Raw genomic sequence first — 13967 nt, 5'->3', positions numbered from 1 at the left:
AGGACATACCAAGCTGATTTCTAATATTGGCTGTGGACTCAGTCAGTTGCTGGGAGAAATCAAAATGCAATGGGTAGCCCTTGTTTCCTTGTGTCTCAGCCACAATACGAGAACCTCTAGCACAGCTCTGATGGGACAGTGTTATTCTGCCTTCATTCATCATCCAGATGGGCATTAGACTTAATCAAATTCTAGCACTAACAGCTTGTTTCAGGACCACAGCTGGAATCAGCATGTCTAGACTAGCACTGATTTATTCCTGGCTCCCAGACCTATGTGCAAGCTACTATTCCATATGCTTTTTGTTAGAGGTAATAATGCCATTTCACGGCATAACTTTCTTTTTTTTTTTTTTTTTTTTTTTTTTTTTTTTTTTTTTTTCTCTTCCCTTTTTCTTGAAATTACAATTTATTTTAATATGTGGGAAAATGCCCTGCTGCTGCTCTGGATGAGATGGCTGCCAATTCTGCTGACACAGAGCAAGCTTCCAGATAAACAAAATAAAGTTTACAAAGGAAACAGTTAAATTTTCTGACTGCCGTCTCTCTGTCAGAGAAAATGCTAAATGCATTTGTAAGTTATATAAAACTGCATCAGTTCATATTTTCCCTTGCTGGTTTCACAGCCCAGGGACCTACTGACATCTCAGGCTCTCAAGAGCCAGTCATAAAAATACTCTGCAGAAAAAAACACTGCCCCACCCCACACCCTCCTGCTGCTGGGCAGATGAGTTTCCCATTTTCCTCACTTATACTCAGACTAAACAATGTTAAATTTACCAAATCTGACATCTATGTTCAGCAAGCACTCTACCCTAGGAACCACAGAGGTTGAGGTATATCATGTCCATAATTCATAGGACAGCATTCAACCTGTCACATCAGGCCATTAGGAGAGATACTTCTGTTTTAATTCATACCTAAACAATGTATGCATTGAGAATGGATGGTGTGTGTGTGGAAGGGTTCTTCTGCTGTAAGTTAACCTCTGGTTTTATTTTTTCTAGTTTACTGTCAGTAGTAAGCAACAATGTTAAGCACATCGTGCCCGTCTGTCAACGGTCTGCAGAGACTGGGAATAAGAGGCAAATGATATCTTTGTGCCCAAAAGAGGCCATTCTGTGCATTGCTTTTCATCCATTCATCTCTATAGATATGACAACAGTAAGTGCTTTCGTCTATCCTTATTTACAAATTGGTGAACTGAGAAGCAGGTAAGTTGTTTAGAGAAGGATGATCTGAGTGATGTCACAATTCTGACACTGTTAAAAATCTTTCATTTTGTAGATGTTTATCTCTGCCTTTAAATCCCTTTTAATTCCCTTTTTCCTGTGTTAGGTATTTCTTCTCATAGAACAAAAGCAAAATAAGCTACTCATAAAATGGAGAATATGTTATTGATGTATTTGCAGCATTATTCTTCAATTCATCCTTAATACAGCCTGACATCTTGTTTGCTTTTTTTGACCACTGCTGTGCACTGAGCAGAAGTTTCCATTAAGCTGTCCACTGTAACGCCTAGATCTTTTCTTGAGTGATTTTGCAAACCATTAGTGTATATGAATAGTTCAAGTTGTTCCTTTCATTGCACATTACTTCACGCTTACCTACACAAAATTTCTGCTGCCATCTTGTTTCCCAGGCCCTTTTTTTTTATTATTTTTTAAGTATTGCTTTTTCTTGCTGCTTTGATACTGAGGAAAGAGCTTGTGTAGGTCTCAGACTGCTCTAGCAAATGGAAATGAGAATAGGAGAGAACCTGGAGGATGCAGTCCTTAGTGTGCACCAGGCCATCCACCCTTGCTGTGGATGCAATCTGGGAAATGGATGTATTGTGCTAAAAAGCATCAAGAGTGAACAGCTGAGCTGCTGAATAAAGCTTTAGAAGAGCTGCTCTGTGTCCAGTTGAATCAGAAGTACAGTTTTCAAAAAGCTGTTCATAGTTAAGCTAATTAGAGCATTCTGGAATGTTTATTCTGCTCTGTGCAATTTACCACAGCAGCAATGAACTGTTTGGGGCATGGCAGCTGGCTTTATTTCAGCAGATAATACTCTTGTAACCAGTTTGAGAAGCTATGTTTCTATTCAGTTGTTTTTTTCTCAAAAGCATGCCCATTCATTCATATGTTACATTAATGTCTTTCTGGATTGGAAGAATGTAATGTAACAATTGGTAAAATTGGATAAAATAGATTTACCACCTTAATGGTTTGTTTTCTTTCCCCCAAGTGAAGCTATTGATGATAACTCCCAAGGTGATGCCCTGATTGCTCTCAAAGTGCAAACGTGACATAGACAACGAATTCACAGCCTTTAAACCCAACGCTTTGTATTCCACAACCAATGGCTTTACCTTATCAAGATCTGTTTGCAGTAATGGGAACTATATGTTCAAACTATATTTAACTGTTTCAAAGATTTATTTACTTAAAAGCATTCTTTCAAGTGAACATTTTTAACTTTGATCAACAAGGGAGAAAATTATCAACACAAAACTTCACAGATAGTCAGTGAAGAATATAACTATTATGTAACTACAGCTTTATTTGACCATTAACTTGGAAATATGACTCTTTATTGTTTATTTCTGTGGAGAAAATAATATCTGTTCACCTGCAAAAGCTTAATGTTATCTTAGATTCTCCCCAGATAGCCCTACAAATTTAAAAATCATCCCAAACAGCTTTTGTTTGTTCTTGTTCTGTGTAGTTTTGGTTTCACGGATAAGTTTTCTATATGCTTTAAGAACTCTTTCACTACCAGTTCAGTTTCACCTTCACTTTCCCACCCTCAGGAAGCATGTCGTGGCCAATAGTGCTGTTCGTTGCAGGCATGAAAACTGCGCCTGATGAATGCTCCTTTCATGGCATTTACGCAGGAGAATTGTCCTCAGTAATTACAGTGTTCCTTTAGAAAAATTGCCCTACCTCAGCACATTTAGATGTTCTGCGTTGTAGAATAACTTGAAACATAAATCATTATTCTGCATTTATACCAATTCTGACAACATCTTTCTTTACAACGCGAAGCTTGCATTATTATAGAAAACCGATAATTGCTATATGCTACGTGGGCTGACCAAAAAACCTTCACCACTTGTACGTAACACTTCTGAAACCAAACAGCTAACAGCTGTGCTGTGTAACAGGGCCAGTGGCTGCTAGAAATCAACATTGCCTTTTTTCTTTTTGTGATGAATGAATGTTCTGTTTTCAGACATGGTCGCTTAGATGAAATGGTTATTCCCCAAATCCTTGTTAAGCTAATTTCATGGGAAGCAGGAATTTGTGTTGGTGTTTCTGAATTCTGTGTTAAGTCTGGTGTTCAGTAGAAACCATTCACAAGTCCCAAAGTGTGATACTGTTTAAAGCACTTCAGGACAAAATTCCATAACTGCCTAACATGGCACTACCAGTTGATATGCACAGTTAGATATTAATTAGCATGGGACAGAGGAAAACATTGAAATCCAAGAACTTCTGAAAGCATCAAAATTCTCAATGAGCAGTGAGAACAATAAGCTGTGCTCTGCAGGAGGTCATGTACTGCAATTATTGAAAGAGGGCTCTGAATTGCTTTTAAACAAGTAGTTATTTGTGTATGAAAAAAAAGAATGTGGGGAAAAGAAAACCGATTGAGAGAACTTTTGTCATGATGGAAGTTAGCAATTTTGTTGTTAATGAAGCATGCAAAATTTGGTGTGATCTGACAGCATATATATGCAGAAATCTTTTACAGTACATTTTAGAATTGCAGGACATTTATGAACATTTTCTTGGCAGTATTTCTGTGGTGTTCTTATAAGCACCTACAAAACATCCACAAAGCTGTTTCCAGTATCTTCTTTAGGGAAGAATTATGCCCACTTATCAGACAGGAACACTGATGCATAGATATGGTAAATGAGAGGTGAAAATGTGCAGGACATAGGTATGACCAAGTGTGGAATAGAATACTGTTACCTATATTAGTTGGGGAAATGGAAGGGGTTTTCAATTTGCTTCAAAGAGTGCCTGTAGGTTGAGTGATCCAATGTAGGGGATTACTGGCCTTTGATAGTCTCTTTATTCTTCATCTACTGTGATCGACAATCCAAGATGGTGCCACAAAACCAAAGGCACTCACAGTGCATTGCCTGAGATCTGTCAATTTACCATGCATGTGGAATACTAGTCCATCCTTGTTTTTTGTAAGATTTAAGGTTTATTATTTTATTATGGTTTATTCTTTTATTTCTGTCTCTTCTATATCCTGAAGTAACAACCAAGCAGTTGTTTGGGGAAAAGTTTAAGGTTCATCAGGTATAAGAATGAACTTGTTAAGCCATGCAGCTCCATTCTCTGGGTGACTGCCTCATCCTCTGTTGCTCATTCCTGGGCTCACTGAAGATGTTACAGCTGGCCACTTTCTTCAAGAGCTTTTTAGGCTCAGGTTAACTGTTTGCAGTTTTATTCCCCAATCTCCCATTTTATCCTGCTTGGCTTCCCCTCTCCAGACAACAAGTTGAGACATGGTCTTTAGTTCTTTTTCAAATTGTCCATTCTGTGAAAGAATTTGAGTGCTGATGGATTCTACTGTACTTGCTTGGTGCTCCAGAAAAACCACTCTACCAATGCCAGAAGAGGTGGGGAAAAAAAGAAAATAAGGTCCTGATTTTTTATTTCAAGTCCAAAATATTCTATTGGCTATAACTGTTGCTTTTCAATATGGTCAGTCTTGCTAGAATTCCATGTTTGATCCAAAGTTGGCATTTCAATAACAAAGTTTTGAAGAACAAATTTTGTCTGCCCTATTGGCAGCAAATTCAGAAAACATAGCAAATATATTAGGGCTTTATCATGGAACTTAAGCCACTAAGATTAAAGGTCACTTTTGTTGTAATTATGAATTATTGAGCACACAGACTGTCTACTCAACGTGTCAACATGTTTTGAAGAGACTGGTTAAGGAGGAACAAAGAGCTCAACCTCATACACTGGCCTGTCTCTGGGCAGCTTCTCAGCCACAAGTAGAACCTGAGGTCAGCTGGATTTGTGCAGCAAGCACAAAGGGGAAAGGGATGGGAAAAAAGGGGACAAGGTAGAAGCATAAAGTGTAGCAAGAACGTTATTCTGGATTAATAAATGATGTGAAGTCATTTATAAGCAGGCTTGAATATTAATATATCCATGACCACTCAAAATTGTACTGAAAGAACCAATTATTTCAGGTAGTTTCAAAAGAAACCAGTTAATATTTTTAGCTGAAGAAAGATAGGTCTCTTTCACACACTGAGCTACGTGCTATTGCTGTGTCAGCTTTAAAGTATTCAGTATGGGGTTTTGTATATAATGCTAATTCATTTCTATTTTTATAAATCCATGTATACATATACATGTATGTATATACATTTATATGCAAAATATGATTATTTTCACGTTCAGTTAAATTCACTGGCTGCTTGCAAGACTATAATACATCTTGGGTGTTCTGGCTGAACTGGTGCTGCCAAAATTGTCAGCAAAAAGACCGGAAAGTCTGATGAACCTTAAACTTTTCCCCAAACAACTGCTCGGTTGTTTCTTCAGGACACAGAAGAGACAGAAAGCCCAGGCAAGAGAGGAATGGTTGAAAACCAGGGAGGAAGGATAGAAATTGCTATCCAATGTGGATTTCACAAACTGCTGTGTTTCATTTTTTATAAACAATAATAATAATCCATGCTAGATAGCATTTTAGAAATTTTAAGCTTTATTATAATATTGCTTATAAAAAAAGGTAACTCCAGCTTTTTTTCAGAGCTTTGCTTACTTCCCAGTTTCTCACCTTCATTCTGCTTGGGATGGAACGGTTTTATACGTTCTACTTGAAATATTCTCAGAAACAGCTACGTGCCATTATTGAAAGGGGTTTTTCATAGTCAGATGGAGATCTTCACAGGCATACATCACCTAAGTGCTAACAGTTTTAACACAAACAAGACACAGAAACAGCACTTCAGTTTCTCAGGACTGGTGCCACTTCTGGACTTAAGCTAAAAGCTGGTTAGTTATTTTTATTTGGTACGCCATATAATTAAATAACTAAATATATATAGAAAAATAAATACTGGCACATATAATTCTTATTTCCCAACGTGGGTTTGTCAGACCCACAGGGACAGCGCTGTGGTTTGTGGGCTCTTCTCCTAGCAACTCCCATTAACGTCAGACTCACTTGAGCAGCTGCATCTTTGTACCCCACACCGAGAGTTTACTACTTGGTGCTGTTTTATGCGTAGATTTCATGTGCCTGTATCTCTGGTTATTTGCACCAGGTCTACTTCAATTTCCTGTCATCGTTCAACCACTTTTAATAACAGCTTTAGGCTATTGCATAGTGAATGTCTCTGCCTTAGTTGTTCGTATTTGGAAAAAAGATGAAGATACGGTCCCTGCCCCAAGGAACCTATAATTAAAACAAGACTAGCATTATAGAAACATATATACTAGCTGGCCTGTAACTGGATGGTCTGTTTCATTTTGTTTTGACGTACCACATAAGGCAGCGCTTAGCAGATGTTGGGAAATGAGCTCTCTGAGTTTTTCATATAAACATACAGCAGAGATGTAAGGGTATGAATTAATTTCATCAGCAAATGTGGGTATTAATGTCATCAGGCATTTTCTAATGTTTGTGCCTATTCTGTTGCACTTTGAGTCCTCCTGGACAAAAGCATGGAAGCATCTTGAGAGCTACCTAATCTAATCAGATATCTATCTGGCAATGCTTTCTAGAACAGCACTGATGTTTTGTTCTCTTGTACTAAAGGTGCTGCCTTGTGCCAGCCTACCAACCAAAAGAAGTAAAACAAGAAGAAGAAGAAAAGGGTGTAAACTCATCACAGACCCTCCATACTTAAGGCTGATGAAAAAATAGAAGTGGAGGGGGATGGGAACACCAGGGCCAAAGCCTATAACTTTTGAGAATAGAGCTGACAAAATGACACAAAGATTTCTTAAGTTCCACCTGTATTTGATGTCTTTTCTTTTGTGGCCTTCCTAGCTGAGTTTTCGTATATCTAAGTGTTTTTAAAGAAGATTTTAGAAGGATGTTTCCCCCACTCCAAATTGCAGTGGTTGTGCAATATTAATTTAGGGTGAGTGGGCACAGATGTTATCAAAATCACCCTCTCACCTGTCAACTCCACCCAAGTTTCCAGTGCTTGGATATTTTCTTCCACTGCTGTGTGGAATTTCTAATTTTAATAGTCTTTTTTTTTTTTTTTCCCTTCAGATGTTTTATCCAGTTACAAAGCCTGCACGTGGCTTCCTCCTCTGACGAGCCAGCTGAGCCAAAACAGTACCTCACTAAATAGAAAAGCAGCCTCTGAAGGTACTGATGGGTGTAGAGTGAGAGAGTGGGGTCTTGGTCTGGGTGCTACGAGAGGACATCATAGCCACTGCAAATCAGTAAGGTTGAACAATGTGACATGGCAGAGGAGAAGTGATGTGATGAGAAACGTGAGTGGAGTGAATGTGCAAAAGAGCAGGGGAAGTGAAAAGGCAGATGGATAGTGGATTTTTATTTTCCAGTGTTATCCCTGTATCAGTTAACTGTCTTTGTTGACTCTCTGAGTGCTCTACCTCTTCTTTATTTCAATATTATGGATGCTAGCATGCATCCATACAGCAAAACATACAGATGTGAATTCTCCCTGCACCTCCACAATGCTATATTAGCACAGCACTAAATCTGAAATAATGCACCCTGCCTCTCAACAGGAACTAATGGCTCAGGATCAACTTCATGCTAACAGCTTTTGAGCTGCCTGAAAGTGAGTTTTATCTGCCCACAATGTATGCTGTAGATCTATCCTCATTGGGTCTAATTTGGAAGAAGCATTAAAGCTTCCCTAATGCATGATTTTGCTTTTTGTTGGTATATGTCAGAGTGCTTTACAAAGGAGGCGAGCATCACTGTCCGTAGTTCTTGGGTTGCAAAACTGGGACAACCAAAATATAACACGCACCCTTAGTTTGTACAGTGACATGGTTCAGATCTCCATCACCCTATCAATTAGACCCCACTGTGTCTCTAAGTGGCAGTCAATGGAATGTTTAAATTCTGTGTTAATATTCAGTCTTTTATGGCTAATCACAGGTTTTAATATAAATATCCCACAACTGTCAAATTGGAAATGCTGCAGCGTATTCATGCAGCCTGTGTTTTTCTAGTTTACTGCCTACAAAATCAACGTAGAATTATGTCAGTCTATTATCAAAATGTGTGGAATCTTAACCTCTGTAAGCTGAGGTAAGTAGTAACAGTGTCACTATAAAAATATCCATCATTTACTGCACATCAAGTTTCCTGTCTTTACAGAGAAACTGAAAAGTTCCTAAAGATACTTCAGTATGTTTTGGTTACAAATTAATATTCCAATTAGTTTTGTTTAAGAAATTGATAGCACACAATGCACAATGTTGTACATTATTCTGTCTACATTTGTTGCTTAAACTGATTTTATTTTCTAAAAAGACAACAGAACATCACTCACACCTCAGAGCCCAGAATTTGAGCTTGATTCATTCTGGTTCTTCAGTGGCTTTGTATCAGGGACTCAATGGAATGTAAATGATTCAGGTTGTTTTAACACATGTAGGAATAATCCTGCTGGAAATAATCACAGTGTTTAAAAGAATGTGGTGCCATCGTGTGGACTATATTAAGAAGTGTTTAAAAAAAAAAAAAAAAAAAAAAAAAGTTGCAAAAGAAAAAAGAAAAGGGATATAAATCTGAAAAATCTGTGGTTTTAAAATTGTATTAGATTAAAATCGTATTAGAGCATCAGGAATTGTTGATTGAATCCTGTTCATTTTCCAGCAGTGCAGGTAGTCCTTTCCCCTTTCTCATGATAGAGTGTGGAACAAGTTCAACCACCTAATTTCTTTCCACCAATCTTTAGATGTCAAAGCATCACATGACAGCTTGCATAAGTTTGGTCTTTACTGTTTTGGAAAATGTATGGTCACTCTTTTCAAAATTGTGACCCTGATTTGGGTTAGGAAGCATTGGTTAAAAACACCCAGAAGGCCAGTAATTGAGTGCAATTCAATTCAATATGTTCTAACTTCTTTTGCCACCAGGGAATGTGCAAGTAGGAAAATGAGCTTTTCTTGATTCATCAGCTTTTTTGATGTTGTGCATGAGTGTGTATAAGTAATCCTTTTGCCATCCACATATGATGAATTAATGAGATTATATTAAATTTTTAATGGCAGGTTTCCATATCTCTTCTTAACATAAACATTTCAAATGCTAAAATGTGAAAATCAGAAACAAAAAAAAATCAGAATCTAAGCAATCTCTGTCAGTTGGAATCTGGGATTTTTACGTTGTCACTTCATGAAACTCGTTCTTTCCTTTTCCTCCTGGCTGAGGTTCAGGTCTATGGAGCATTGTACCACCCTCGTCACCAGGATTTCCTGTAACTATTACCCAGTAATTCTTGTCTTCTTCAACTCGATGGGAGTCCAGGTAAGTGTGACAAATTACTTCATATTCCCTTCCAAAATAAGACCTGCAAAGTCAAAGAAAAGGGCGGGGAGGCAGGGTGTAGAATGAGTTTGTGTGCGTTCAGCAAGTCTGCATTAGCTGTAAGATGTTGAAGGTTTGCTCATGAAGATGACTCTGGCTACTTAAAAACCATGGCAAGCTTTCAGCCTTGGAGAACTTTTTCATCCTCAAAAAACTGATACAAAGTTCACAGTAATATTTAACCTGAAATGTAATGAGAAACAATTGGTGTACTCCTTAATGATACTTAATCAACATTATTTCAGTACATGCATGTTAAGTCAAATTGTTGAATTAACATTAATTTGTTATGGGATTCATATGGATATAAGAAATACAGTTTTGTGTGGTGCGTCTCTATTGAGTTCTTCACATACGAATTTTTCCTTAAAATATATACATACATATATATATATATATATATGTACATATAATTGTTCAGAATATTCAAAGGGAGAACTACCAAGACTACAGAAGCCTGGGAGCATGATGTGATAATATAAAGGGGAAAAAAAGGAAAGAAAAAAGTAAGACAGAGATGTTTGCTTGCAGCATCACAACAGAACACAAGAATTTAAAGAGGGAAAAGAAGAATGTGCATCCTGCATTCTTTGCCATTTCCTCAGTGTGCTCCTGAAGCAATTATTTTACTTTTTTCAGTGATTCTGGATGCCCTGAGCTGATATCTCATTAAGCATATCACTGCCAGCTATAAATTATTCTCACCTTGTCCAAAAGTTCCTTGGAACAGCTAAACTTCTATTAGTATGGCAATGAGTAATAATCAGTTTAGAGTTTGCCTGGGAAAAAGAAAAGGAAACACAAACAAAACAAAATACACGCACACACGCAGAAATACACTTGATAGATATTTTAAACTAACAACACTTATTTAAAGTGAATGCTTTAATTAGTACTGAATAGAAGTATGCATGGCTGTATATCAGTCTCAGAGTGCTGCAGATTGATAGTGAGATATTTTGTACTGTCAGTTCTCAGAATGATTATATCCATGATATTTTGTTATTTGCCCAGCACTTCAGGAAGCCTGCTTGTTATGTGGAATAGGAAAATACTGCAGCTGCTTCAACTTAAAGAAACGTATTTGGAAAAGCACCCATTTTTTCCAATGCCTCGATTCACAGAATCATAAGGGTTGGAAAGGACCTCTGGAAACCATCTAGTTTAACCCTCCTGATAAAGCAGGTTCCCTGCAGTAGGTTACAAGTAGGTTAGAGGATCAGTTCCCTCTGTGTGAAACCAAGTTATTCCCAGATACTGATACATTAAGCAGCATATTCCCACCTGCTTCTGCAGGTAGATGGATGTAAAAGATGTCTAATGGAAAAAAAGAATGAATTTAACCAGTGTTTGCAGCACAGTTATGATGTTTACAATGGAAATAAATGATAGAGGAACGAATGTGAACACCATGGTCTTCAAATGTAAAAGATAAAGCTTGATACATGGTTCTGTTTCAGCCTACTTTGACAATTAAATACTCAATACTTTTTATTTCCATTTTAATGACTTACAGGAATGGGAAATCCTTCATATTCAAGACGCAGTTGTGGATCCAAGAAGGTTGCTTGCCAGCACGTCAAATAGGAAAGCTCATCTGTCAAAAATACTTGCTGAAGGTAAGATTTTTTGGCAAACCTCATAAATGACTTATGGTCACTTGCTAGATATAACTGTAGATTGAAATATACATGAAGGATACATAAATATAGAAGGAAAAAGACATGTAACTTAAAAAAGAAAAACCAGCACAAAAAATTCCCTTTGCTTCTGAACAGTCTGCCAAGCTACAGCTACACATTTCAAAACACTACAATAGGTTCTAAAATGTCAATAAATTCATGAAGTAGACCAGTGAATATTAACTGAAAATTGATTTTATGTTCCAAAGACTCCTTCAGATCCAAGTGACAGTTGAGAGGGAAAATGTTATCATAGTTGATGTGATTTATTTTGAGCATCAAAATAAATTTCTGATGCTTTCCTTCTGACTTGCAAAGGGAAACAACATTCACATTTAATAGAAATCTCCCCCTGATTTGTTACTTCATACACAGACTGTATTTTTTCTTCACAAGAAAGGAAATTTTCTTCTTGGATTTTTTTTCTTTTTCCTTATTTAAAATCTGCATTACCCATCATTCTGGGTCACTGTCCCCTTGGACTGCTCAACTGATCTCAGACAAGTCCCATAAACTTTCCAAATATATATTATATATTTGGATTTGCAGATGATTCTGAATCTGTTCTGTAAAGCTAAGACACTGCACCACTGTGCAATTTGAAATATATAGTACCTAAATGCACACTATCAGTACATGCCATCAATTGCCATTTGCAACTTTGTTCCCTTACCATTGGATCAGAAAACCCTCCTGTTGTTCCAAGACCAAACTTTTGCCCAAATTTAACAGGTTCACCCACTGATTCTCCATCAACGCTGTTAAAAATGTAAAGAAAACAACGAGAAATTCAAATATATCAGATTTTCTAGAATTTTAAGTTCTTGTTTACTGAAATGATATTTCACAAATTACTTTTGTGAATGCACTTAATTATAAGCACCTGAAAAATCAGGGACTGGAAGCAGAACACTGCCTGTTGCTTAACATCAGACGGTGTTGATCACATGTTGATATTTAGTAATCAGGTTTATCACATCAATGTACATGCTGATATATCTGTATTTTCAGAACAATTTCTGTATTTTAAATTAAAAGATCACCGAATTAAATGCCAGGCTGTTCTAAGTACATTCAGAGTAACTTACATAGCTGATAAAACCTGTGGTCGGTTAATGAGAGCCCTGAAAGTGTTTGGTGTCAGTGATTGAAGGATCATACAGAAGCTGGGCAAAAATACTTTGGTTGCATTTCTAGAAACCCTAAATTGGCTTCAAAATTGTTTACTGTGTCTAACCCAAAGCATTTTGATCAGTCAGGATTAGTTTGTACACTTGTGCACTTTAAGTTGTTATACTTAAATACATGCACTAAGGAAGAGCCTTCCACTGTTGAGCAGGGACTTGTTCTGTTACTTCTCCCACAAGCAGCTGGAGTTAAATGTGTCCTTGAGAGACAACACTCTGTTTGATGGAGAGGTCTTTTTTGGGACAACTGAAGCACTGTCCACTGTGACTCAAATTTCTGCTTCAGAGACATTAATTGCACAAGAACAAATAGTATTACTGATATTCTGCTTTCACACCAGTTCTGTGCTGATTTAAACTTCCTTGAAATTATTCACAGTAATATGCGTAGCATATTACTACATAATACTTAGTAATACTTAGTAGTACTTAATACTGCATTACTACATAAGACTTAGAGTCTTTCTTCAATAATTTAATCTTACTCAAACTCTTCTGTATTTTAGCAAAATTCATTGCACTTCTCTCAGAACAAGATACCAAAAGCTAACGTCACTGAAAACCTATGAAACTATGGAAAAGAATCATAGAACGGCTTGGGTTGGAAGGGACCTCAAGGATCATCAAGCTTCAACCTCCCCACCGCAGGCAGGGCTGCCAACCTCCATATCTAAAATCAGACCAGGCTGCCCAGGGCCCCATCCAACCTGGCCTTGGACCACAACTTCCGTGGGCAGCCTGTTCCAGCACCTCACCGCTCTCATATGAAGAACGAAGTTGCCGTACCTTAAAATACAGAACGTGTTCCTTCCCACAGGGCTGGTGGTGGTGATGGCACTCAGTGCGCAGGGTGCATGCAGAGCCACAGCTGAATAGACGGACACCTCCTCCAGGTTAACTGCCAGCGTCAGCTCACCGTGTGCCTCAACATCACGCTGCACTGAGGGCTCCTTGCCCGGGCTCAGGAGCATCACCGTGTCTCCAAAGCAAACGAATCCATCCTTAGACACCGACAGCTGCACCTAAGCCAAAACACACCGCATTTTGTACTGAGTTATCCGAATTTGGCATCAGGGGTGCTTTAGATATCAAATGCTAGCATTGGGAATGCTGACAAACAGCTTCTGCTGTTCCCTGCTGGGTCGCGAAGGGCTGACAAAAACCTTTAAAAATGACCTTCTTTAAAAGGTTATCCTTCAGTCTGTTGATTTTCTGCATTAGAAGTTCTCCCCGTTCTCTCTTCTGCATGAAGTCCCTCAGGCGCTCCTGTTTGAGTAGAGGGAACACGGCGTTACCCGGCGCTGCAACGACGGCTTACAACAGAACTAGGGGAAGCTCCACGAGGAGAAGAGGCAGGCGAGGCTCCCGGAGCTGGAGCGGAGGCCCCGCTGTTTGCCCACCTCCTCCAGGCACGCCTCCTCCTTCCAGTTGCCCATGAGAACCCCGGGCCGGTAGGCAGCCATGATGGCGGGCGCTGCGGGGCCGCACGGCGTCCTCTCTCACCATGGCGACCAGTCCGGCCGCCAATTGCGCGCTGGAGG

General features: G+C 38.4%; 1 protein-coding gene and 1 long non-coding RNA gene across 2 annotated transcripts in view; one reads left to right on the top strand and one right to left on the bottom strand.

Annotated features, from left to right (window-relative positions):
- Positions 1–9491, top strand: part of LOC128075161 (uncharacterized) — a 24677-nt gene extending 15186 nt beyond the window's left edge. The window contains exons 3-4 of the long non-coding RNA XR_008203673.1: positions 7254–7352; positions 9407–9491. This is a non-coding gene — a long non-coding RNA (uncharacterized LOC128075161). The remainder of the gene's footprint in view (positions 1–7253; positions 7353–9406) is intronic.
- On the bottom strand, positions 4234–13967 carry CFAP161 (cilia and flagella associated protein 161). The gene is made up of 7 exons (XM_052671646.1): positions 13827–13967; positions 13603–13692; positions 13213–13448; positions 11913–11997; positions 11072–11230; positions 10263–10336; positions 4234–9540 (listed from the first exon to the last, which is right to left on the bottom strand). Exons 1-7 carry the CDS (start codon positions 13887–13889, stop codon positions 9351–9353), a joined length of 897 nt encoding a protein of 298 aa, XP_052527606.1. The 5' UTR covers positions 13890–13967; the 3' UTR covers positions 4234–9350.

The sequence above is a fragment of the Tympanuchus pallidicinctus genome, unplaced genomic scaffold, assembly GCF_026119805.1.
Source record: "Tympanuchus pallidicinctus isolate F22 unplaced genomic scaffold, pur_lepc_1.0 scaffold12, whole genome shotgun sequence".
Lineage (NCBI taxonomy): Eukaryota > Metazoa > Chordata > Aves > Galliformes > Phasianidae > Tympanuchus > Tympanuchus pallidicinctus.
This window is presented reverse-complemented; position numbering and strand designations above follow the sequence as displayed.